Source organism: Capra hircus, chromosome 27 (assembly GCF_001704415.2).
Source record: "Capra hircus breed San Clemente chromosome 27, ASM170441v1, whole genome shotgun sequence".
In the NCBI taxonomy this organism is placed as follows: Eukaryota; Metazoa; Chordata; class Mammalia; order Artiodactyla; family Bovidae; genus Capra; species Capra hircus.
Genome location: NC_030834.1, coordinates 29,978,539 through 30,005,322, shown reverse-complemented (window position 1 = coordinate 30,005,322; position 26,784 = coordinate 29,978,539). Strand labels below are relative to the sequence as shown.

General features: G+C 42.3%; 1 protein-coding gene across 1 annotated transcript in view; it reads left to right on the top strand.

The window, feature by feature from the left end:
- SNX25 (sorting nexin 25) overlaps window positions 1-26,784 on the top strand; it is a 92,447-nt gene that overhangs the window by 19,793 nt on the left and 45,870 nt on the right. The window contains exons 2-5 of the mRNA XM_018042009.1: window positions 4,030-4,114; window positions 7,335-7,551; window positions 11,721-11,893; window positions 13,786-13,972. Coding sequence (XP_017897498.1) covers window positions 4,093-4,114; window positions 7,335-7,551; window positions 11,721-11,893; window positions 13,786-13,972 — 599 coding nt within the window. The 5' untranslated portion in view covers window positions 4,030-4,092. The remainder of the gene's footprint in view (window positions 1-4,029; window positions 4,115-7,334; window positions 7,552-11,720; window positions 11,894-13,785; window positions 13,973-26,784) is intronic.

The following is a 26,784-nucleotide window of genomic DNA, read 5'->3' as shown; positions in this document are numbered from 1 at the left end:
GGGCGAGCGTTCGCTGGAACACGTCTCTTGCGGAAGTCCCTTCCGTGAGCGGTTCCTCTTTTCACACCTATAAATGGAAGGAGAGAGAAGGCAGGTTTCGCCTCACCGCCCTCTGGGCCACAGCCATGCTCATGTGCCTGAGTCTTAGCTGCCACTGGCTCCAGAAATATTAAATCCTTTAAAAAAAGGACTTTCCATGTGTGGTTACCCAGTTACTTTGGGCCCGTGATGTTTTCTTTGATCTTCCTGTTCTCCTTACTTCCAGACTCTCAATCAGGCTGTGGGGTGACAGGGCGGAAGAACTCTTTTTTGTTTGTTTGTTTTTTCCCCCCTGATAAGAGTCCTGGGGGACAGAGTGCAGGGAAATCCAGAACCAGATAGAAAAACTGATAATGCTTTTAGAGAAAGAACCAACATAGAAAATGTTACTCTCATAAACTTTTTTAAGTTAAAGCGCATAAACGTGAGTAGGGACAAACATGTTTATTGTAGGTATTGCGTCTAAGTGGGAAGCAGAGAGAAAAGAAATGTGCAGATAGATGGTAAGAATTGGGAAAGCTGCAACTAGGGAGAGAAAGGAAAGGTAAAAAATAAGCACAAAATTGTTCTCAAGGAAGCTGTAAAGATAGACACATAAGTACAAAATATGCTCAGATAGGCGTGTGTTGTCATATTCACACCTGCTTCTCTCCCAGCCGTTAACCACAGTTTCCATTTTAAGAACCCAAATTCAGGAACTTCTCAATTAAGCATCATTTGGCTGTGGTTTCATCATTTGGTTAGTATTGTGCACGAAACTGCCGTACCTATATTTGGAAAACTATACCAGCGTGTTTGCCAAAGGCTTGAGAAGTTGTGGTTAAAGTTATTTATCAGTATAGTGCTCTAACAGTATTAAGTTGTTTAAATACCTGCCTGATGTTCTAAAAAGCACTAGAATTTAAAAATTCTTCTCATTTCTTCAGTCTTTTCCTTTCATGAACTAAAATTTTAAAAATTACAGTAAAATGTCCTGACCATTTAAGTTTATAACAAGTTACTCAGAAACTAGAAAGTAGTTTTCGATAGATGAGAGTATATTTCTTTTAGGGTAAGATGGCTTTTGTCTATACGATTATGATTAAGGATTTTGTCTTTTTAAAAAATGATTCCTTGAGAAAGTATTGAATGTTATGTATTAATTTGTAGCGTTGTATATATGTGTTAGTCACTCAGTCATGTCCGACTCTTTGTAACCCCATGGACCGTAGCCTGCCAGGACCTTCTCTGTCCGTGGTATTTCCCAGGCAAGAATACTGGAGTGGGTTGCCATGCCCTCTTCCCGGGCGTCTTCCCGACCCAGGGGTTGAGCCCAGGTCACCTGCACTGCAGGCAGATGCTTTACTGTCTGAGCCACCAGGGAAGCCCAATTTGTAGCCTAAAGGGATTCTTTTCTGAGTGTAACACATATATCTTAAGGCTTTTAAAAGTATTTCAACTAAGGAATCTTAACACTATGACTTTTTTTTTTTTTTTTAGTAACAGTGATCACAAAAGTGGATGATGGTCTTGGCGTTTGACCTACAGATGGTCTGAACCTAAGCTGAGCATTGGAAATTCTGCTCTCAGGATTGGGCGGTCCAGGGCCAGGTGTTGGTTGCTGCTGTGCTGGGATGGCTGCCTGAGAATGGAGGGCTTTCCTCACCCTCATTTATTGAATGAAGCTGATAGGGCCCTTAGCCATTTAGACCTCCTGAGTGACAGTGGCTGTGTAGTCAAGCACTTGTAATATTTCCCATGCACAAAAATGTTCTGTACATTCCACTAATAACTAGCTTCTTTGTATGCTCTGAAACCAGTGGTGGTGGTGGTTTAGTCACAAAGTCATTGTAAGACTTGCAACCCCATGGACCGTAGCCTGCCAGGCTCCTCTGTCCATGAGATTTCCCAGGCAAAAAGGCTGGAGTGGGTTGCCATTTCCTTCTCCAGGGGATCTTCCCCACCCAGAGATCAAACCTGGGTCTTCTGCATTGCAGGTGGATTCTTTATCAACTGAGCCACCAGGGAAGCCTCTAAAACCAATAAGTACACCCATTGCAGTATTTGTTGTTCAGTTGCTCAGTTGTGTCCGATTGTTTGCGACTCTATGGACTCTAGTACGCCAGGCTTCCCTGTCCTTCACCGTCTCCCAGAGTTTGCTCAAACTCATGTCCACTAAGTCGGTGATGCCATCCTCTGTTGTCCCTTTCTCCTCCCACCTTCAATCTTTCCCAGTATCAGGGTCTTTTCTAATGAGTCAGTTCTTCACATTAGGTGGCCAAAGTATTGAAGCTTCAGCTTCAGCACCAGTTCCTCCAGTGAATATTCAGGATTTATTTCCTTTAGGATTGACTGGTTAGATCTCCTTGCAGTCCAAGGGACTCTCAAGAGTCTTCTCCAACACCACATTTCTATAGCATCAGTTCTTCGGCACTGAGCCTTCTTCATGGTCCAGCATATGCTTACAATATACATATACTTTTGATCACTTTGGAATGTGATCAGTTAAGAAGCTTTTCTGTTTAAAGTACTCTTAGCTGTCTGATAGTGGGGTTTAAATCCTGCATGTTGCCTCTGTTTTTGCCAACTAGTACCTTTTTATAATTAAAATTTTAAATTGTGTTATACAGACATATATGGAGGAAGAAACCATTTTTAATTGTTTAGCATATGTGTTTCCAAACATTTTCCATCATGGAAAACTTTTCATGAAGGCATATGTATCCCTAATTCATTCTTTTTTCATGGCTGCATTATATTCTAAAACATGAACCATTACAATTTAACTCTTTGATTATTGATATATACTTGATTCTGGGAGTTGGTGATGGACAGGGAGGCCCGGCGTGCTGCAGTCCATGGGGTCGCAAAGAGTTAGACATGATTGAGTGACTGAACTGAACTGATACACTTGATTTATTTCCAGTTTCTTCCCTTAGAGTCAATAAAGCAGTGAAAGTCTTGGTATGTGTACTTTTTTTTTTTTAATGTGCAAGTATTTTATCTTAGCTAGATTCCTAGAAGTAGAATTGCTGAATAAACAGAGTGCTTTTAAATTTTGATATGTGCTCAGTTGTTTTCTTAAAAGCTTTTAGAAATGGACGTTTCCCCTCACGATGTGTGAAAATGGCTATTTCCACATGTCTTTGCCAACATTAGGTTAGATGACACTTTGCCCCTGCTTTGTCAGTCTGATGGTGTCTCATTGCACTTATTTGCATTTCTCTCATTGAAAAAGAGGTTGCAATTTTTTTTCATGAATTGATTGGTTTGTTTATCTTTTATGATTGCTCTTTTAATTTCTTTGCCTAGTTTTTTCTTTTGAGTTATTTTTCTTGTTTTGGGATCTCTGTATATATGAAATAATAGTCCTTTGTTATACATCTTGCAGATGTTGTCTGCCAGTTATATTTTATAGTTACCTTTTGTCAAACAGGAATTTCCTATTTTATGTAGTTATATTTGTCAGGTTTCTTTTCCTTTATAAATCTTTTTGTGTCTTATTTTGGAGAGGGCTTCTCCATCCCAGGATTAAACACAGCATCTCCTTTGTTTCCTTTAAATACGTTTTTAGTTAAAATATTTAGGTTTTTAATCAGTTTGGAGTTATTAATGTATGAAGTATGGCGTAAGACTCTAAACTTTCTTCCCACATGAATATCAAATTATGCCAGCCCTACTTATTGAATAGTCTGTGTTTTCCTCACAGATTTCAAATTTTTCTCATTATGTTCTTAATTCTCATATATTTGCGTTTCTGTATAGATGTTTTTTCCATTCAGTTGTTTATTTCTACACTGGCATCACACTGTCTTGATATCTGCTAGGGAAAATCCTTCTTTAATTCTTTTTCAAAAATTTATTAACCTTAAGCATGTATTTACTTTTCCAGAAGAACTTTATAATCTGTTAGGCAATATTTTAACATCTGTTTAAATGGTTTTTCATACTTTTGGTTTTATATTTATGTGATTTATTCAGTAATCTGTATCTTTTTTTCTTATATTTCAGAGTCCTGTGTATGGAGACTCAAATGAGTCAGTTCAGTCTAGAAGGGTAGTCATTTCTCATAATATGGACAAAGCTCTAAAAGAAGGTAAGGATTAAGTGAGGGTATATAATTACCACGGGAAGCAATTCATTATGTTCTAAAAGGAAGATAGTAATTTCCAGCAAATTTATCTATCCTCTCTCTGTTTGATGGCATTTGGATTTTTTTTCATCATGAATTTTTACTTGAAGACATAGTAAATACATCCAGTTGTTGTTTAGTCAGCCAACTGTGTCTGTTTGTGACCCCATGGACTGTAGCCCGCCAGGCTCCTTTGTCGTTGGGATTCTCCAGGCAAGAATACCAGAGTGGGTTGCCGTGCCCTTCTCCTGGTGATCTTCCCAACCCTGGGAACAAACCTGTGTCTCCTGCATTGGCAGGCAGATTCTTTTACCACTGGGTCACCAGGGAAGCCCCCAAATATATCCGTGTTTCAGTTAAATGAATGGGATCTAAACATTGATTAAACAGGAATTTGCAGATTGCATGAAACTAGCCAGCTTAGTGGGGTGCTTCCACGATATGAAGCAAGAATCTGTTGTTGACTGTTACCTGAAGTGGGTGTCAGGAAGCCATTTTTTTTTTCTTTTGTCAATAGATATACATAGGGAAAGTGTGTTAGGAATAAATACACTCAGGCTTGCTTATGGACAAACCAGTTAACCAAATTAAGGGATCTTGTCCAACCTTGACAAAAGAATGGACAGAGACGTGAAACTTGTATTAAAGATGGTTGAAAAGGGGACTGTGGTGGGTACAGTGTTATATGTCTGGAAATGGGGATGAGTAAGTGTAATTACAAATATTAAAGTTTAAAAGAGACTATATTTTGATCAAATTAAAGTTTTAAAAATGTGCATTAAAAATCAAATTTCTAAAAACTGACAGTTTCAGTTATTATATACAAAAAAAAGTCTGAGGTTTTCCAGATGAAAATATACAGTGTTAAGTATGAAGTTAGGAGAGAACTGGCAACTACTCTTCTATATCAGATACCCTTAAAAGTTTTTTTCCTCAAGTTACATTTCCTGGAAAACTGGCAGAAGGTAGACTTTTAAAAGTCTCTTTGACTTAATATGAAATCTCACTAGATCTGCAGCCCAATTTTCACTGGACTGCCCTGAATTATCTCAGTAATGTGGGCAAGAAATGTAATTCAGCAATTATTAAGTACCTGCTGTTCGCTCAGTAGAACTCAGACTGTCCAAGGATTAGATGCTGACACAAAAGAAGCATAGCTGGTACCTCAAAGAGCATGGTTTTCCCCCTCTCTATAGGCTCAACTTATCTAGTTCATGTCTCTTTACCCAGTGGTATGAAATACATGTTCATTTTTCTTGAGTAAATCAATAGATCCACCAGTGACATAAGCTAATAACCTCAGATCTTCCCAGAAGATGACTTTTCTTCTGCACACAGAGAGCAATTACTAATTGCATTTTCGAAAACTTTGCAAACCACAGAGGGACATCTGTGTGATCAATGGAATTGCGGTTGTTGTCATCGCCACTAGGACAGTGCCTGGTTGAATGACTGTTTCTGTGTTCCAAGAGACTCGGGTCATGGACCCTACTTTTGACCTGTGGGGCTCTACCCTCTTGGGCATGGAAGACTGTGCCTGAGTTATCGTGGGGAGAAGGCAGAGGTGGAAAATGGCTCTCTCTCATACCGTTTACTTAGACAGAGTCACTCCTTGTTCTGAACATGTATAGACAGAGATTTACCTAACATCACATTTTCTAGACTGAATGGTAGCTTTTAAACTGGTCTCCTCACCTCTAGTATTTCTCTCTTGTTACCCTAAATCGTCTTTTCAGATTAATCCAACTAAAACTGAAGTTCTAATCATGTTATTCCATTCTCTCTAATCTTCTGTGATCCCCTCTTACCTGCTTATTTCTTGAAGAGCAGTCCTAGAAAATAGATGTATTTAAGTCGTAATAGCATTGGATTTTTTGTGGGCTGTTACACCTTTAGGAGAAAAGCTGTTTGCTTGGCAGTGAGAATAAGTGTTCCTTCATTTCTTACTGTGGTTTGTTATATTACTCATGCATATTTCTTAATGAAGAACATAAAATGATTTTACTATCATGAATTTCTCTGTCTCCTTGAATTGACACAGATGATATATTTTAAAATATTTTGGGTGTTTTTGTACTTGTATGAATGAGTGTCTGTAGTTATATAACACATACTTAGAATCGTGTCTTTGTTTTGTACTTTTATATTTTTATGATACTTAGGGGTGCTGATGAACTATTGAAAAAAGATATACCTGTGACTAGCACATATCTCTAAGTACAGATTTTTGCCAGTATTCATTTTTATCCATTTCTCACCAAAATGTATTATCAGAGGAGTGTTTTAGAGTTACAGTAATCAGAATATGCAATGTGGTTAACAAATGTAATGAAACATTACATGGGTGAATATGGCCTTCACATAAATCCTTTAGCATGTTGAAAAGATCTTAATTTTAAGTATTAAGTCTCTTATAATTGCTCTTAATTTCCTGCTTTAATTTGAAATTAAATTTTAATGAAAGAAAAAATGCTTCTATTTTCCAAATGCTTTGGTTTGCAGATTTATTTGCTATTAGCTAAAAATCCCTGGCGTGAAAACTTTTAGTTTAATAGAAGAGTAAGAGAGAAGGGATTGCACATGAAGAGCTTAGCAGTGTTTTTACTGGCAAAGTGTGTGTCATCACGCTCTTGCTGCTTGGCACTGGGGTGCCCAGAAGGAAGATAAAAGGATGTGAAAGCCTGGAGGTCATGTAACCCAGCTTACCATCTCAGGAAGTGCTTTCTTCCATGTCATCCTTATCCATTAAATGCTCCGCTTGTGTTGAAATTTCTTATGATGGCGCATCCATCATCTAATTTGGCAATCTCTTGAATAATTTTAATGTTTTTGTTCAGCTCTTCCTTGTGTTGAATAGAAAAAAAAGCAACTTCCTTGTGATTTCCGCCCATCTAGAGCAATTTGAAATTAAACACACAATCAGGGAATTGGGTATCAAGGTAGACTATTTAAAGATTGGGCTATCCAAGAAAATCCAATACCTTGGGTCTCCACACCCCCAAAATTCGAGTTAGATAAGAATCTCTCTTTGAAAGGTTTCAGGAAACAGTGTGTCTTCCCTTGATTTGCCTTCCGCTCTTTATATTTTAAAGTGACTGTTAAATAGCAGCAGACAGCAGGAGCGTGCTCTCAGTGTCTGCGGCCCTCGCCTGCTTTTGATGCGTGGCCTTTCTCTTCCTGGTAGTGTTTGACTACAGCTACAGAGACTACATTCTGTCCTGGTACGGAAACCTCAGCAGAGACGAGGGGCGGCTCTACCACCTGCTGTCCGAGGATTTCTGGGAAGTCGCCAGACAGCTGCGCCACCGGCTGAGCCACATGGACGTGGTCAAAGTCGTCTGCAACGATGTTGTGCGAGCTTTGCTCACTCACTTCTGTGACCTGAAGGCGGCGAGTGCCAGGTAGCTGTTACAGTGGGAGCAGCCTGTCCTCCCTTTACTCACGTTAAAGTGTTTTCCTTGTTGAGAAAAGGGGTCAGAGTCAAGACAGAACTCGTGCATATTCATCCTCTTATTGGCCCTTGGCTGGAAATGTTGACATTGCGGGGAATCATTATAATATTCTGATAGAGCAAATAAAAAAAAATTTTTTTTACCAGAAAACCACGATATAGACCTGTTTGATTTTGTAAATAGCTGAAGCAGTGAGATTAATTTTACAGAGCCAGCACTATCATGAATGTATTTAATAGCATTAAAGGTGCCTAGAAACAGAACATTTAAATATAGTTGTTTTACACTCTGAAGAGTGTCAGTGAGTTTTCAGTTTTTGAGAAAGTTTAAATAAAGTTAATGTTTCTTTTTGTGAGTCCTCTGTTAAGAGCTCTGTTGCATCGTAGTATCCTAAAACTTAATTTTTAAAAGGAACTCAGTATTGGAGCATGCAGGCTGTGATTAGAGAAGGTGTTTTCATGTGAAAATTTCCAGCTCTCACGTTTGTCAGCCTTTTGTACTATTAGCCAGGAAAGGTTTGTGCCCGAGAGGTGACTCTTCTTTGGAAGAAGACTTCAACAAGACCTCGGGGCTCATAACAAATCGTTATTTCCTTAGGTTTGCTGATAGGATCCTAAACGTCTGTCTTACTCTTGCCTGAGTGAGAGCATGACGACTCATAGTACCTCTAACCTGGACATAAAGAGCAGTCTCACTGCAGCGAGTAGCCTTCTACCTACTGGATACTCACTCAGTTGGAGTAGAAGCAGGGTCCCAGCAGTTTCTGGGGCCTCTTCTCGCTGATATAGCGCTGCCTCTATTTTAGGGGAGAAGAGAAAGTATTTGCAATATGTAAGGGGATGAGGAAGCAGAGGCATCTTCCTCAGGCATGTGGTAGCTCTCCTCCTTCTAAGAAGCCCTGTCTTGTGGATTGGTCTGCAAGCACTTGCTGCCCTGCCTATGAGGTTGTGGGGGCTCCTGGCTGTTAAGGGGGGTCGTGCAGTGGCAGCTGTCCAGGAGTCATCTCTCTCGCCATGCTCACCCAGCTTAGGTTCACGAGGCCAGAATCCACAGGGCCACCGTATGCCTATTCTTTTCCAGCTCACTGCCCCCAGTGTTTTTTGCAAACTCTCTTTTTTTTTAACTACTTATTTTGCATTGGAGTATAGCCGATTGACAATATTGTGATAGTTTCAGATGGACACCAAAGGGACTCAGCCATGCATATACATGTATCTGCTCTCCCCCAAACTCCCCTCCCATCCAGGCTGCCACATAACATTGAGCAGGATTCCCTGTACTATACAGTAAGTCCTTGTTGGTTATCCGTTTTAAATAGAGCGGTGTGTACATGTCCATATTTTTTGCAGATTTTAAAAATAAAATGGGGGATACCTTTAAAAATTTTGTTTTATTAACCTTTTTATTTTGTATTACAATATAGCGGGTTAACAGTATTGTGAGAGTTGGGAATACTTTTTATATTGTGATCCAGTTTCATCAAATAATGCTCATTACCTATGATAACTTTGATTTTTTTTTTTTTTGGTTCTTTATCATTAGCAAAAATGGCATCTGAGATTAAATTTTACCTTGTTCCTTGAGTCCCAATCCACAGTTTGAAAAATTTACTGTGGAGCAGCGGTTTTCAGTTTTCCTGGTCTGAGAATAGCCCTGTGCTCTTGAAGGTTGTTGAGGACCTGAAAGAGCTTTTGTCTGTGTGAGTTAGAGCCGTGGGGTCCTGGGGCCGGCTTGTTCTGGTGCAGGAGCAACCCTGAGGTCAGTGAGCAGCACCTTGTCACTTTGTAATTGGCCACAGCAGGAGTACTGACCCCGTGAAATGGGGCAAATGCTCCAAATGGGAGCTTTTCTCCCCTTTGGAGAGGCCGGTGTTAAACATTGACCAGCTCAGCACTCATCATATCTGTCAATACTTATCATATCAGATATTAAACTAAGACTTTTTTTTAAGTGTAAGAACGCACAGTTCACTTTCCACTCACCGTCAACAGTGACAAGGTCACCACACAGTCTGTCGCCTCTGGGAAACTCCGCTACAACTCGTGAGAGCAGGCAAGACACCGGGAATTGTTTCGTTGCTATGAATAGGGTTTGGATCTCACAGACCCCCTGACAGTGTCTGGGGGACACGCGGGAGCCTGGAAACCACCCTTTGAAAACCATTGTTTTTAGAGAAAGTAACTTCCAGTAAGGAGGGGGTATGTGAACCGATGAGGAAGTTATAAGGGTCACCTTGCTGGAGTCTCAGAAGCTTCAACCTCTCCTTCTGAGTGTTCTGAGGCCCGTGCAGCACCTAATCGGCTATGGCGTCCACTCCATAAAGTGCTCCCTAGTTCTGTCTGGTGGATACAGTTATCAGTGGAAGCTCATTTTAAAGTATTTAAATTATGGCTCACTAGAGGACAGTATTTTTAGATTATTGTTTTATACCAGTTAGAAGACTGATGAATTTAGGTTTGGGAGAAGAGCAAGTGGTTAGAGAAATGGAGTGTTTTTATGATTATCTGATTTCAACATGAGAATATATTTTTCACTGAGACATTTATTTACCATCTTGCGAAATGACTGCCTTTGTGGATTATATAAAGATATTATGAGTAAGCATCAGAATAATAGAAACAGAGACCTGGTTGCATTTTAGAAGTGCCTTCTGTTTGGACCTCCAGTTTTCTTGTGCCAAGGATAGATTTATTGGTGTCTGGGCTATGCCTAGAAGCTCTAGTTGATGATTCTTATTAAAGGAAGGAACTCTTATCATTGTTCTCTGAGATTATGGATATTTGGAAAAGTGCCAGTAGGTCACTGGTGTTTTGCATATAGATGGTGGTGCCCTGGAGGTGAATGCTGGGGATCTAATATCTGTGCATCACCTTCTACACATCACAATGAGACTGGGCAGAAATACATCCAGGTTCTGTGGTTATCTCTGCACTCACCTGCCCCAGATAAGCTGTGCCTTCGCCCTGGAGATCGCCATTGGGGTGCAGATTTCCACTGACTGCAAAATGACAGTGGCAGCCAGGAGGCACCCAATTGAATTGACCACAGTCAGGCAAGAGAATAATAAATTGCATTAATAAAAGCGACACATCCTCTGGTTGACTGTTGGGCAATTGTGTGGAGGCAGCTTTCCGGTCAGCCCGTATTTATTTCCCAGCCGACATGCCGTTGGCTGCCCTGAGTCAATCCAGATCACACTTAATTCTTGCCTGTTTCCTCTTCCTTTGCCCCATCTGTCTTGTTCTAGCATGTTTCGAGGAAATTTAAAAATGATTGTTTTTATGCTATTAAATCAATAGCATTTTTAATTTCATAGCCTCCTTTTTACAGTCTGTGTGTTCTTTTTACTCATAAAGCCCAGGCATGCTGTTTAAGGGACAAAATAATGCTTTTCTTCACATATTTTTCTCTTTATCTCTGAATTTTTTTTTCCTTTTCATCTTAATCTCTAATTTTGGCTTTGTGTTAAAGAGTTGGGGATGTGCGGGTCAGAGCAGAACTTGAATTGCTTTTACCATTAATTACCTCTGTGACTCTGAACTGTTCACTCGATCATTCAGATCCTTAATATTCTCATCTGTAAAATGGCGATGATAAATACACTCCTTGATGTAGGTGGGAAGATGAAGTAAGACTGCGCATATGAAATGTATAGAAGGTTAATGTCCTTTTGCTTACTCAAGGCACGAGAACCCAGAGGTAAGTACTAGGAATTGCAGTAAGGACGCTGACGGAAGGATGCTGTCAGGACCTGGTGACCCTGGTTTATGCTTTGTTCGATTTTTTTTTTTTTAAAGGAAACTCTAGATGACGTTTAAAAAGAGAGCTAGAAGATTTTAAAATTGAATTAAAAAGACACTCACCCCTTTCTGGATAGTTGTTGCTACAATTCAGGAGTTCTGTATAACCGTTCATGCTACTTAAGGTTAGAAATCCCAAAAGCCCATTTTTCCAGATTAATCTGTGGTTGAGAAAATTATTGACTATTGATAGTCGAAGAGTGAACATAGTTGTTAAAACTGAAGTGTTTTTTTTTTTAAGCTAATGGTACATGACCAAATTGTTTCTAGAAATTTCTTTCCTTCCTTTTCCCTCTGTTCATGTATTTATTTTTTCAGACATGAAGAGCAGCCGAGGCCTTTTGTGTTGCATTCTTGCTTGAGGAACTCAAACGATGAAGTCAGATTTCTGCAGACGTGTTCTCGGGTTCTGGTGCTCTGTCTCCTTCCTTCGAAGAACGTCCAGTCTCTCAGCCTACGCATAATGCTCGCGGAAATCCTGACAACAAAAGGTAGACTTTCATAACTAATCGATATTACTAATGCGATGCTTAATGCAAACTAATGTGCTCCATACAAATGTGAGAACACTTTATGTGATACCTGTACAGACCTTGTATACTGTGGGATATATGGGAATTGAAGTATTTTCAAAAGATCAAGTTTTAAATGTCACTTGAAGAAGACATCACTTGGCCCTATGTGATAAATTTTTTTATATAACATATTGCCAAATATTGTCCATTTTTTTTAAAATAATAGATAACCAGTCCTTAATGAAATTAAAAGACACTCCTTGGAAGGAAAGTTATGACCAACCTAGATAGCATATTCAAAAGCAGAGACATTACTTTGCCAACAAAGGTCCATCTAGTCAAGGCTATGGTTTTTCCAGTGGTCATGTATGGGTGTGAGAGTTGGACTGTGAAGAAAGCTGAGCACTGAAAAATTAATGCTTTTGAACTGTGGTGTTGGAGAAGACTCTTGAGAGTCCCTCGGACTGCATGGAGATCCAGCCAGTCCATTCTAAAGGAGATCAGCCCTGGGTGTTCTTTGGAAGGACTGATGCTAAAACTGAAACTCCAATACTTGGGCCACCTTGTGCGAAGAGTGGACTCATTGGAAAAGACTCTAATGCTGGGAGGGATTGGGGGCAGGAGGAGAAGGGGACGACAGAGGATGAGATGGCTGGATGGCATCACCGACTCGATGGACATGAGTTTAGGTGAACCTTGGGATTTGGTGATGGACAGGGAGGCCTGGCGTGCTGCAGTTCATGGGGTCACAAAGAGTTGGATATGACTGAGTAACTGAACTGAACTGAACCAGTCCTTATGCCCTTCACAATGTAGCATCCATTATATGCGTAAACAAAGGAATATCTGTACTCAAGGTCTAGTATGCATTCACTTAAAATACCTTTGCTGCAATATTCATTGGTAATACCTATATGTGACTTAGGTCTTTACAGGTAGAGCAGTAGTAAAGAACCTGCCTGCCAGTGCAGGAAATGCAAGAGATGCAGGTTCGGTCCCTAAATCAGGAAGATCCCCTGGAGTTGGAAATGGCAACCCACTCCAGTGTTCTTGCCTGGAGAATTCCATGGACAGAAGAGCCTGGCGGGCTACAGTCCATGGGGTCACAAAAAGTCAGACACGACTGAGCACAGCACCACCACCAACATATGTGACTTAGAATACATAAAAAAGGAGCTGTACCACAATATAATGTGGTTATTAGCAAAAAAGTGTATCCAAGGAAATGCTTAGCTAGGATAAGAAAAATGGAAGACAATATCATCTAAAGAGAAACTTTTCCTACCGCAGAATCTCAAAAGAACGTTGTGTTTATATGCATTGATTTAATGTCTCATTTATTGTCTCAGGATTAGCCAGCTCTGCCCATTAGCTGATACAGCCAACCATAGAGAGAAGGTGACCTTTTTAACCTGAAGTTTGTAGGATGACTCTTTCATGGTGTCCTTGGCTTTCTCACAACTTTCTCCCTGAGGTTTCACCAGTTGGGAGAATGTTAACTTTCAATCTTTTGGCAGATGAAGCATGTTGAGCCTTATAATGGAAATAAAAGGAAAAAAAAAGGATGTACTTAATTTTGATAGCTTTGTTAACCGCTTGGGTTCCGAATGACTTTCTTTCATCATCCTTTTCCGTGTAACTCATTTGTTAAAATGACCGCTTGGTTGTAGCCTTAGCTGGTAGCAGACCCAGAAGGATGGGTCCGTGTGTATGTGTGTGTTGCGTGTGTATGCATGCATGCACACTTGTGCAGCCCACTTGGGTAGTTTCACAGTGTTTGCCGGGTGCAGTTTCAATTACGGAAGCATGAACACAGCTCCTCTGAAGGAGAAGGCCTTTTCAGTGTTGCTCTTTTCTCTGTCCCGCAGTCTTGAAGCCGGTGGTGGAGCTGCTCAGTAACCCAGATTACATTAACCAGATGCTGCTCGCCCAGCTGGAGCGCAGGGAGCACATGAACGAGCATCACAAGAGAGCCTACACGTACGCGCCTTCCTATGAAGAGTTCATCAAGCTTATTAACAGCAACTCTGATGTTGAGTTCCTGAAGCAGCTCAGGTATTTGGTCTTTAATTATAGCATGACAATGCTACTAATTATCCTTCTCTGCCTGGTTAGGTTTAAAAAAAAAGTGCTTGTCAGGGAAGCAGAAATAAAGGAAGTCCATAAATCTCACTAATCAGTAACAACAAAATTTATCGAGCTTCTCCCTTAGTAGTGGAGTTCGTTTGTTCAAAGTACCATGTTTTTCAAATGATTAGGTTATAACAGAAAGTCGATCAGTTGTTAGAACCTGTGTAGCTGCTCAGATGCTTCCTTGGGGAAAGCAGTGGAAGGAACTGATGTGTGTTTAAAATTACAGTGTAGAACATTTGTGTTGATTTTCTTTTTTCTTAGAAAACACAGAGGCCCAGTTTGGGGAATAAAGGGGTTCTTGACTGATTGTCTTGAGAAAACACATTGGAAATAACACCCAAGGAGTCTCTTTCATAGGGGAGTCTAGTCTCCTTCCCTGACCTGTGACTGGGAGAGTTCCGTGGGCTTTGCTGAAACGTAGCATCTCGGGCAGTTCTCTTTGAGGTGGCACTGGTGTATGTTTCATCCTCTGGGTGGTTGTCCCTGTTCGCTGTATCTGAGGCACAGACCTGAGGACCAGTTCTTACTCTCTGCTTCTTGTACTGGAGAGGCTGCCAGGAACAACTCTGTGATGGCAGGGATTGATCTTTCTGCTCAAAGAGGAGGTGACGCTGCATAAAGTATCTTGTTACTTAGCTACTTATTGTTCATCTGATAAAAAAAAATTGCCCTCTTATTTAAGGGTCAACTCTGCCCACTCGTATTGACAGACAGAATTGCTTTTTATCAGACTTCTGTCTGAAACCCACATCGATGAGGCTCATCAGCACAAATGGAGCTGCTTTCTTCAGTCATAATCTCAACTGTCCCGTTGTTTTCCCTGTACAGTTAGAGGACTCTGCTCTCCGACTTTTATTAGCATTTTAGGTCCCTGTCTTCAAACTGCCCCCAGTAAAATTTTGGGCTAGGCTGCCTAAAGCAGGAATTGCATCTTATTTAGACTAAGTGAAACCATCTTTGTTTCACACATGTTTGAAAAAAGATGCGCGGGTGCGTGCTTAGTTGCTCAGTCGTGTCTGACTCTTTGCGACCCCTTGGACAGTAGCATTCCAGGCTCTTCTGTCCATAGGATTTCCCAGGCAAGAATACTGGAATGAGTTGCCATTTCTTCCTCTGGGATCTTCCCGACCCAGGGATCAAACCCGCATCTCCTGCTTGGCGGGGGGATTCTTTACCACTGCATAACTTGGGAAGCCTGGAAGAAAGATGAGTATTTTTTAAAGGAGATAGTCACTCAGCTCTGCTAGACTAGAATGCATTAAAAATAAACAAACAGCAGCAAAAAAACCCTTGAATGTGCTATTTGCAGTTCTGCAGTAGAACTACAAAAAAAACTTTGTTTTCTTTTTTTCTGAGTCAGCACGAGATGCTTTCATGGTAGGGTTGTAGAGCTGGAAATGCATCCGGCAGGCACACCCCTGGCTGTATATTAGAATCAACCAGACTTTTAAAAATTGCAGCTTGAGATCCCACTGTTTCTTTGAGGCTACTTCCTCATTCTTCTTCTCTAGCCTCCAAGATGTCAAACTGAGGATATGGGAGCTAGACTGGGTTAATATTTTGAATTTTCTGGGTCTTCTAGTAGGAGCAGTGAGCAGCTCTGCTAACAAAACAAGATCCGGTAATCTAAATGTTGTGTTGATGCAGGATGTTAAAGGGCAGCTGATTAGATTCCAGTGGTGGAGTGGCTGGTGGGGTGAGGCCACCGTAAAGGAAAGGCAGAGAGCCTCGTTCAGAGCTAAGATGCACCCACCTGTGAAATGCGGCGGTTACAGCCGGACTAGAGAAAAGACCGCATGTTCCTTTATTTTGAAGATAAAGCGGGCATCAAAGTGAACATTAAGCAAAGGAGAAGTGAAAGTCCCTGATGGAACCTTTTGTAAACAAGTAGGCAGGTTGTTGGAGAAGGCAATGGCACCCATTACTCAGTACTCCAGTACTCTTGCCTGGAAAATCCCATGAACGGGGGAGCCTGGTAGGCTGCAGTCCATGGGGTCGCGAACAGTCAGACACGACTGAGCGACTTCACTTTCAGTTTTCACTTTCATGCAGTTGGAGAAGGAAATGGCAACCCACTCCAGTGTTCTTGCCTGGAGAATCCCAGGGACGGGGGAGCCTGGTGGGCTGCCGTCTATGGGGTCACACACAGTCGGACACGACTGAAATAACTTAGCAGCAGCAGCAGGCAGATTGTGGTCCAGGAATCCGGCATATCCAGGGCTGTCTGCCTTCTGAAATTCTTAAGGTTATTTGTGAACAGTTATTTGCTCCTCAATGGAAAGTTATCTGTGAAAATTATTTGCTCCTCCATGGAAAGTACAGATGCCTAGGCTTCAGCCCTGGGAACTTTGTTATAACTGGTCTGGAGTGGAACTGGGGCGTCAGCTTCCCAGGGGATCATAACACGCAATTAGGACCCCAAGAATGTGGTATCTCTTTTAAATGTAATGTCCTCTCACCTGCTGCCAGTCTGAAGTTTTTGCAGATGTCTTGTCATGTAATTCATCCTATTCTGATTCTTTGAAAACGACTTACACTGTATGAGGTGCACGGTAACTCTGATGTGGGAATACTAACTGATCTGGGCCCCTCATTCTTCTGCCAGGGTCACTGTCACGAGCAAAGGGCATCTTACCCCCGACCTTCCCGAGAGACGTGTTTAACCTGAGGTTTCTCAGCCTTGGCAAAACTGACACGTGGAGCTGGATGATCCTTTGTTGTGGGGGTTGTTCAACTTAGTGTAGAACATAAGCAGCACCCCTGGCCTCCACCTGCTGAATGCCGGCAGCACCCCCAGAGTTGTGACAGCCCAGAATGTCTCTGGACATTGCCGTGTGTCCTCTGGGGGACAAAAATGTTCCTGCTTAAGAGCCACTGGTGTAACTCCAAGAACAGTTTGGAGATAACTGTACTTATATTGTACATGTTTGCTTGGTCTCTTCAGTTGTGCCCGATTCTTTGCAACCCTGCCTGCCAGGCTCCTCTGTCAGTGGAATTCTCCAGACAAGAATACTGGCGTGGGCTGCCATGCCCTTCTCCAGGGGATCTTCCTGACCCTGGGGTCTATGTCTCTTGCATTGGAAGGCAGGTTCTTTACCCCTAGTGCCACCTGGGAAGCCCTGTCTTATATTAGTTAGGTTTAGATTCAGCTGAAAATTAGAAAACCCACAGAATAATGACAACTTGTCAAAGAACACAGGGTGTTTTCTTCCTTACACAGAAGTCTGGAGTGCCCAGTGGGGGTCCCAACCTTCTCAAGGACCCAGGCTCCTCCTAGCTCACTGCTCTGCCCTCCTGTATTCCAGAGGCCTCATGGTCGGGATGTTCTCTAGGGTCCCATCCCAGGAAGTGGGAGGGAGGCCAGGAAAGATGGTGGCATAGGTCATGCATGCACTGCTTGTCTTTTAAGGAAATTTCTAGAAGCTGCTGCATGACATTTTTGTTTATGTTGTGTTGGTCAAAACAATTGAGAAAAAAAACAAGTAGTCTTTTTCTGGGCACCCTTAGGCTTAGTTATAAATGGAGGGTTCTATTACTAAGGAAGACTAAAGAATGGGTATGGAATAGGCAGGTAGGCATGTTTGCCCCGGTCCTATGTGCTGTGGGTTAGAGTAAGGCAGAGCAGCGCTGCTTCCCACACAGGCAGTGGGAAGGTGCTTTCCTGGCCTGGACATTCGCCAGGGTTAAGGAGATGCCAAGCAATTACTCAAGAAAGGAAAGCTCTTTTTGTTTTAAGCTACCATTTGTTGACAATCTAATGTGTATCCAGCGCAATGCAAGATTCTTTGTAATAATCTGATCCTTATAACCCCCGTGTACAATAGGTGTGTGTTGCTCATGGCTTGGCTGAGGAGAGCAAAGCGACTTGCCCTGGATCAAAGCTAATCAGTAACAGAGCTGGGATTTGAACTCGAGTCTGTCTGACTTCACACGCATTTGTAGAGCTGGGTGACTTGCCAGCCAGGCGGGCAGAGAACAGCAGTGAGACACGGCCCCAGTCTTGTGGGATTGCCTGCTGGCGTGGAGACGACTCTACTGTTGGTGGGGCTTGGCAGGCACCAGCCCTGGCTTAGGTATAACTCAGGCAATAACCATCAGAAGTACCATCACCTTTTATTAAGACAGTGACCGCCAGAGAAACGAGTAGTAATAAAGTAAATCAGAGCAGCCTATCACTGCCATAATCTCATTTACCGCCAGCCTGATCTTTATTAGATTTTTCAGTTCTGTATTTGTTTATTTCTGACCCTCATTTAGAGAGCAGTGTGGAGAACCTAAAAATAGAGAGGAAATTCTAATAATAAGTGAAAGGTTAAAATTAAAGATTATTTAGCTTGGAGAAGAGAAGGAAACCTTTTATCTAGCACATACTGAGATTGGTATGGTGTTTTCAGTTTTACTGAAGCAAGAGGCAGTGGGCCTAACTGGATTAACTGAAGAGAGCGTGACTAACATTAGCAGGTCTTGGGCCTGCTAATGGGTTACTGAGAGGGTTTCTAATTATTTTTTCTTTGGCTATCATAATGCATTGGATTTTTCAACTCTGAATCAGTTTAGGTACATCTGCACATGAAGATAAGATATTAAAAATAATAAAATTCTTAAAATCTCATGATGCTGTGTGGAAAAATTCAAATTATTTGAATGTTTAGTGTTTTGAACAGGATTCTGAAAATATGAATCTTGAGCAGTAAATAGGGTCACGTTATTGAGGAACAAGAAAAAAAGAAGTCAAGCATACTTAAGACAACCCATTGCAGTGTGTCAGAAATCAGTGAGCATGTGTAAACCGCTACGGAAGGCTCGTGTGGGCGGACAGGGAGATGGAAATGCAACCGGTAAAACAGAGGCCTGGCAAGTCTTTATAGAAAGAATAAATGAATACAAATTTAGTTTTAAAACACACATTAAAATGCGAGACTGCCTATGAAAATGTCTAAAAGATCTCTCAGTTTTATGAAAAAATAAAAATGCACTGACTTGAGAATATAATTGCTTCCAATGTCTGAGAAATAGCAGAGGGCACTGAGGCAGGGTTAAACATATCCCAGGGCCCAAGTTATTTTTATTTAGGAGGCAAGATTAAGTGTTGGCAGCAATTAAAATGCGACATGAGAAGGGGGATTTTGGTGTGAAGTTGATGCTGTCGCTGAAAGTGAAGGATCTCTTATGTGCTTGTGTTTGGAGCAGCTCTGGCGCTGGGTTAGTTGTGGGTAAGTGTTCCCTGCTTTACGAATGACAGAACCCCAAGTCAGTTTATGTAAAGCACTTGGCCCAAGACCTGCATATTTCTAATTGTTAGCTGGTACTAGTATTGTTACTGTTTGTAATCACTAGACCAAGGCTTGCAGGTGGACTTAATATGATTGTGAAGACTGGGCAGCTCATCAAGGCCTGTGAGGATACAGCATTTCATCTTAGGGTTTGAGGAGCTGTCGTGATCAGGCCCATCTAGTCAACGCTTTGGTTTTTCCAGTAATCCTTTTCGGATGTGAGAGATGGACCATAAAGAAGGCTAAGCGCTGAAGAATTGATGCTTTCAAACTGTGGTGCTATAGAAGGCTCTCGAGAGTCCCTTGGATAGCACGGAAGTCAAACCAGTCCATCCTAAAGGAAATCAACCCTGAATGTTCATTGTAAGGATTGATGCTGAAGCTGAAGCTCCAATACTTTGGCCACCTGATATGAAGAGCTGACTCATTGGAAAAGACCCTGATGCTGGGAAAGATTGAAGGTGGGAGGAGAAGGGGACAACAGAGGATGAGACAGTTGGATGATACAGCTGACTCGATGGACATGAGTTTGAGCAAACTCCGGGAGATAGGGAAGGACAGGGAAGCCTGGTGTGCTGCAGTCCATGGTGTTGCAAAGAGTCAGACATGACTGAGCAACTGAACAACATCGATAGCAATGGTCTTGTCTATCTTGAAATCTGATCCATCTTTGGGTAAAGGCATAGGGCAAATGAAGACCTCAGTGTCACTTTTATTACTAATGGATCATGGAGACCATGGTTTACATATGTGGGCAGCACACTGGCTAAAACTGAGTTTCAGCATTAGACGTTCTTTCCTGCCCAGCGCTGCCGGACTGGAGTCCCTCTCCCTGTGCCTGCTCATCCCTGGCGGGCGTGGTCCACTTGCCGCAGGGATGTGGTTCCCGGAGGCAGGAACACATGCCCCTGAGAGGAAAGGGCACGGGAGGGCAGCACGGCACTTGCCCAGTTCCTCCTCCTCTGTGATCACATGAAAAGCCTCTTCGTCTCGGGAGGAGAGGACTGAGAGACAGATGGAGAGAGGCCAGGGGTGGAGCTTCTCGGACTTTAAACATGAAGGGTTTGAGAGTAGGGTGAGGTCTGTGGGTACTGCCTGTCTTGTTAAAAAAAAAACAAAACAGAGACAAACATCGTGGTGCTCACAGACCTTCCCTGCCATCCAGTGGTTAAGACTCCACCCTTCCACTGCAGGAGGTTCAACCCCTGGTCAGAGGAGCTAGGGTCCCACATGCCACGCAGTGTGGCGCAAAAAAGGAAAGCAAAAATTTTTTTACAGATGATTGCGGGAACAAAAGAACTTGTGATTTATGAGTAGTGAAGAGTGGTGAAGGCTGGTGGAGGTGGATTGCTGGTCCTTGTGAGCAGCTGGTTTCTGTGGCGGGAGGGTTTTTCTTAGCCCTGACTTGCAGCATCTGGCGGTTCCCCTAGTGTCCACACTGCCAGCACGGCCAGTGGAAAGCCACCAGCATGATGTCAGCACATGCGGAGCTGGGAGGAGACCCACAGAGTATGTGTTCATGTAGCATTTCCAGTACATTGACCCAGTGGGTATAAAGAACCTCCCACAGAGATAAGAAATCAATGAAATCATTAGGAACCAGTCAGTTTTGAGTACTTTCAATCCTAAAAAAAATGGTCAGTTCAGTCAGTGCAGTCGCTCAGTGGTGTCTGACTCTTTGCGACCCCATGGACTGCAGCACACCAGGCCTCCCTGTCCATCACCAACGTCCGGAGTTTACCCAAACTCATGTCCCTCAAGTCGGTGATGCCATCCAGCCATCTCATCCTCTGTTGTCCCCTTCTCCTCCCACCTTCAATCTTTCCCATCATCAGGGTCTTTTCAAATGAGTCAGCTCTTTGTGTCAGATGGCCAAAGTATTGGAGCTTCAGCTTCAGCATCAGTCCTTCCAATGAATATTCAGGACTGATCTCCTTTAGGATGGACTGGTTGGATCTCCTTGCAGTCCAAGGGACTTGTCAAGAGTCTTCTCCAGCAGCGCAGTTCAAAAGCATCAATTCTTCAGTGCTCAGCTTTCTTTATAGTCCAGCTTTTACATCCGTGCATGACTTTGTGTAATTTTAATAATGGTGGGCTTAATTCCTGAAACACAGCAGCCGGCTCTCCAGAGCCCGCCCAGGACTGGTGGGCTGACTCCAGCCCTGCAGCGAGTAAGTCGAGGCCACGCATGTCCTGTCTTTCGATGTCCTGCACTTAATGCAGTTCTTCTAGAGGCAGATGAGCGTTAACAGCGTAAGAGGTCAACGTCTTGTGAAGCATCGAGGCAGACCCTGGCCACCAGCACCGGCTCAGGGGTCCGACAGGCCTGGATTTCACTGACCTGGCTTGCACTGTGGCTTCACTGCTTGCTGCATGCATGGCCGGAGGCAAGTCGCTTCCATGCTGAGACTCAGTCTTAACTGTGAAACAGAGAAAATAGTTCCTATTGCCTAGGGTTGTCATGATAATTAATTGAGATAACGCATGTAAGGCAGGGCATGCTAGGCTCCAGGTAAGAGCTGAAAAAATAACAGTTGTCAGAAGGAGGAGGAACACTATCAGGTCCTGACTTGGACACGATTAATGGAGGTGATGACGTGACACAGTATATCTTATTGCAGAAAAACTTGGTTCAAAACGTATGAAAAGTCATTAGGACATTTTTGGTATAGAAGATAAAACTAGGCAACTGAAGGTGATACGTGGAAGACATTCTCAATGAAAATGCTTTATATAAGAATTGGGAATGGAACGTATAGCAGTGGTGCTATAAATACATCTGTAAATACTTTATAACAATATTAATGTCATAAAAATATGAGGAACACGGGTAGAAATGAGATACTGGCGGCAGAGGAAAACTTTGGCATTCTTGAGGTTAACTCAAGGGCACCAGCTGGCCAGCGGTGACAGAGCTTTGGCTGCTTCTGTAACGTGCAATTTCTGTAGACTCTGGAAACTAGCAAATGAATGTACAGTCGTTATTTTAGGAAGATTAAAAGATACAAACAAGATTAAGAAAATAGAAATTACTTATTGCAGACAGATAAAAACTACGACTACTTGACATGTACATTTCCAGATTATTTTCTGTATATATAACATGAAGTGTGTGTGTGTGTGTGTGTGTGTGTGTGTGTGTGTGTGTTTACATACACTCTGGATTCCTCAGGCTGCTCTGGTGCAGAACTTTCCAGCTAGTATGACTAAAGTACAGTGTGTGGGTGTGCAGGGATGAGGGTGCCCTCAGCAAACAAGGTGGCCAGAATGGTCGTCACCCCGTGTCCTGATCAGATACTGTCACTCGCTGTGTGTGCTGCGAGTGGGGAAAGGCTGGGAAAACGTGCCTTGGACTCTCGGTGAAATCAGCCACCTTCTGCACACTGGAAAAGTGGGGGGGGGAAGTGCCTCTTTCTCCTGAATCTTAACTGAAAATTTCCCCTGTTTGTGCTATAGCTCTGGGTACTTCCTGCTTAAGACCATTGAATATACCTCCTGGAAAGATAGCTCAGGAGCTTGTTGTCATCCTCAGTAGTACTCAGACCAAAAAGCTAAAATTAGATACTTCTCTTTGTTCATAATATTAGTGAAGATTAAAAATTTGACACCTAGTGTGTTATCAAGAGTGTCCTGAGGGTTGAAATTATGTCCTTTCCGTTACAGCTTTTATAATCTGAGCAACAGGGTGCAAAATATGCATTCTTTCAGATAGATTCATTATTCATAAGAATTTATGTTAAGAAAATAATCAGGAATATAAGAAAAGATTTCTCCAAGAATGTTTCTTGTAATTTTATTTAAAATAGAGAAATGCTTGAGATAATTAAAAACATCTAACAATAAGGGTCGGTTAAAGAAGTTTTGGCTCACCTGTACAGTGGATTGCCATGTAATAATAGTGTGGAAATAGAATATTTAATACTATTGGGAGACAGTAACTATTGTACTGCAAAGAGATCAAACCAGTCAGTCCTAAAGGAAATCAGTCCTGAATATTCATTGGAAGGACTGATGCTAAAGCTGAAACTCCAATACTTTGGCCACCTGGTGCAAAGAAAAGATTGATTAGAAGAGACCCTGATGCTGGGAAAAATTGAAGGCGGGAGGAGAACGCGATGACAGAGGATGAGATGGTTGGATGGCATCACTACTCAATGGACATGAGTTTGAGTAAGCTCCAAGAGTTGGTGATGGACAGGGAAGCCTGGCGTTCTGCAGTCCATGGGGTTGCAAAGAGTCCGACATGACTGAGTGTCTGAGCTGAACTGAACTATTGATTTATAAATTTATAGAGAATTTCCCTGGTGGTCCAATAGCTTAGACTCCCAGCTCCCGATGCAGGGGACCTGAGTTTGATTCCAGGTCAGGGAAGTTGATCCAATACGCTGCAAATAAGACCTGCGCAGCCCAATAAATAAATAATAAATAAATTCTAAAAAGAGGTTTGAAGCCAGTATTTATAGCAAAAATTCCATATATAAAACAGAAAGAAAATCATGTTTGCATAGAAAAAATGTTATAAAGATACCACATGTTAATAGCAGTTAACTTTGAATTCCGTAGTTTGTGTACTTTCTCATTTTCTTGAAAGAGCGTTATGTTACTTCAGAGAAAGTAAAAATTGACTCAGACCGAGAAAGTAAAATCTGCCTGTCCATTTATCAAGCTGGTGGGAGCAGACACTAAAACCAGCTACCAAGTTAACAGGAAATAGTATTTCTTCCAAATACACCTGTAATATGTCATGATGATACTCCCTTCTGAGCAACCCCTGCTTTCTTATTTACTAAAAAGCACGCCTCTCTAAATTTTATCAGAAACTTTGCTGCCTGAAATTATATCAGTAGGAATGACACATCCTATTCTTGCCTGGAGGGTATCAGTCACTTTGACACAGAGCAGCAGCCACATTTTAACCCAGAGTTGCAGATACGGGTTTCTGGACTCAGCATCCTACACGGACCTTAACTTTGTAGTTTCCAAGGCAGTAGGGCCCTGGGTTCATCTGAAATTGACCCTTTTACAAGCCCTGCTTTGAGCTTGTCACAGCACCGCTTCATTTACATTCCATCCACACCCTGCCTTTCCCCAGAATCCTATGGTAACTTTTATCTTTTTCTCTGGGGAGGTGCCACATGGTTCCTCTTGTTCCTGGCAGTGGGTCAGGAAGCCTGATGTTCTGGGACTATAATGACCCTGGTGGTCAGGCTGAGACTCCCATAGGAAAAAAAAAAAAAAGTGAGGTTACTTCTTATAAAATGGCTTCTATATATATTTTACAAGCACACACACACCATCCCCCTAAACAACACACATCTAAAGAGTCAGCAGCAGTGTTAAAGGACAATAATTGTAATAATTGTTAAACTCTCACTGTGAGGCAGATGCAGTTCCAGATATTTTAAGTTCTCTCATGTAACTTCATAAAAATCCTATGAGGAAAAATGCTGCTATTCCTCTTTTTACAAATGAGGACTCTTGAGTTTTAAAAGCTTGAAAAATTTTCCCAGGGTGACAGTGTAAGCATTGAAAGCAGCATTCGAACAAAGCCCATCTGGTACCAGAGCTCACATTCTTTATATTTTATATTTATATATTAATATTTGGCTGTGGGATCTAGTTCCCTGACCAGGGATTGAACCCAGGTTCCTGCATTGGGAGCACAGAGTCTTAGCCATTGGACACCAGAGAAGTCCGCAAAGTTCACATTCTTAACTACTCTGGTATACTTTCTAAATTATCCAGCAGACCTTGGTAGTGTCATGGACATGGGAGATGGTGCCAGCTTAGCTAGCAGAAATCGCCATCTCTTCATTTTTTAACATTTTACGTGAAGTTTCTTTAATGGAAACATTATCCCTAGCCTAGTACAGAGTAGCCTGTGGCAGTTCTGAAACACTATTTTAAAATTTCTGATTTTCTTCTTAAAACATTTGTATGTATATGATATTCTGTTCCATGGTAGAACCTTGCTCATTTTAATATAAGATGGTATTTTAAACCATGTACCATGTTGTACACCTGAATTTGTCCACAGCCTTTGGCTCTCCTAAGATGTTGCAGCATGTACCCTCCCAAGACAGCTCTAAAGTCATATTTCAAGGATGTGCCTAATGAAGTGGAGAGACTTAATTTTTTTGGTTTGTCTTCTAAATAATTTTGAAATCAAGTCTGATAGGATCCCAAAGCTGTTCTGAACATTTGATAGTAGAAAGTGTTGATTTCCAAGGTAATTATTTTGAAGGCTGGTGCTCCCCAAGTAGTGCAGGTGGTCGAGAGTCCTCCTGCCAGTGCAGGAGACGCAAGAGACACAGGTTCATTCCCCGGGTCGGGAAGATCCCTTGGAGCAGGAAATGGCACCCCACTCCAGTATTCTTGCCTGGGAAATCCCATGGACAGAGGAGCTGGAGGGCTACAGTCCACAGGGCCACAAAGAGTCAGACACGACTGAGTGACCGAGCACACGTTTTGAAGGACTGTGTAGCATTCAGGCGAGATTAAGGTCGTTGGGGAGAGTTTATAAAAATAATCTTGGTCTAAGTCTTTATTAATTTAGCTAAGTGTAAAAGAGTGAAGGGAGGTGAGGTGGCGACTCAGTGGCAGGCACCAGCAAGCTTTGGGTGACTTTTTCATTATCCTTGAGACAAAGATGCTCTGGGTAGGACCTTGCGAGGATTGGAAAGAGCTGAATTCTTACTATACTGCTTCCTCCTAAGACTTAAGTTCACATCATCATTTTGGAAAAAGAGATACTAACAATCTGCTCTTCTGATAGTCCTCCCAGTGGTTGAACTGAACTTGGCACCAGCAAGGCTGTGTCGTTCTCTGGAGGGGACGAGCCAAGTGAGTGCCAGGTACCCCCGATAGCTCCTCAGACAGCCAGCAAGGCTGTGCCATCAGCCTTGGCCAGCATTCGGAATGAAAAGTCCTTCCTTTCCTGCTTTGCCTTTTGGTATCAAGTGAAAGTGAGTTCCGCAGATTCAGTCAGCATCTTCAGATGCCTCCTGTGTGCTGGGCACCATGTGAGGAGGGTCTGGTATCTGTAAAGATGAATTGACTCTGGACCCTCGATTCTTTCCCCTGTCATCAGGGTGTTTGCTGTTCAAAACAGGAGACCCTTGTGGATGTAAATCACTAAATGTGAAGTAAGACAGTCAGGCCAGAAGTAGAGTGGGAAGAGCTAAAGAAGTGGGTAGGAGCACATATTTCCTGCTGTAGGTGAGCGGGATCTAGGAAGCTTCACAGAGGAGTTGGCTGAGGCTTGAATGTTTTGGAGTGATTAGGATTTCAGCAGGTGAAGAGGCGAGGTGAGGTGTAGGAGGGAGAAGAAACGAAGCAGAGCCCGGCTGGTAGGAAAGAGCTGGAGTGTGTTTGGAGTGTTGCATGTGGCCTGGTTTGCCCGGAAAATGGTATCCGAGAGGGATGTGGAAGGCAGTTTGGCTGGAAAGATGGTCTGGCCTT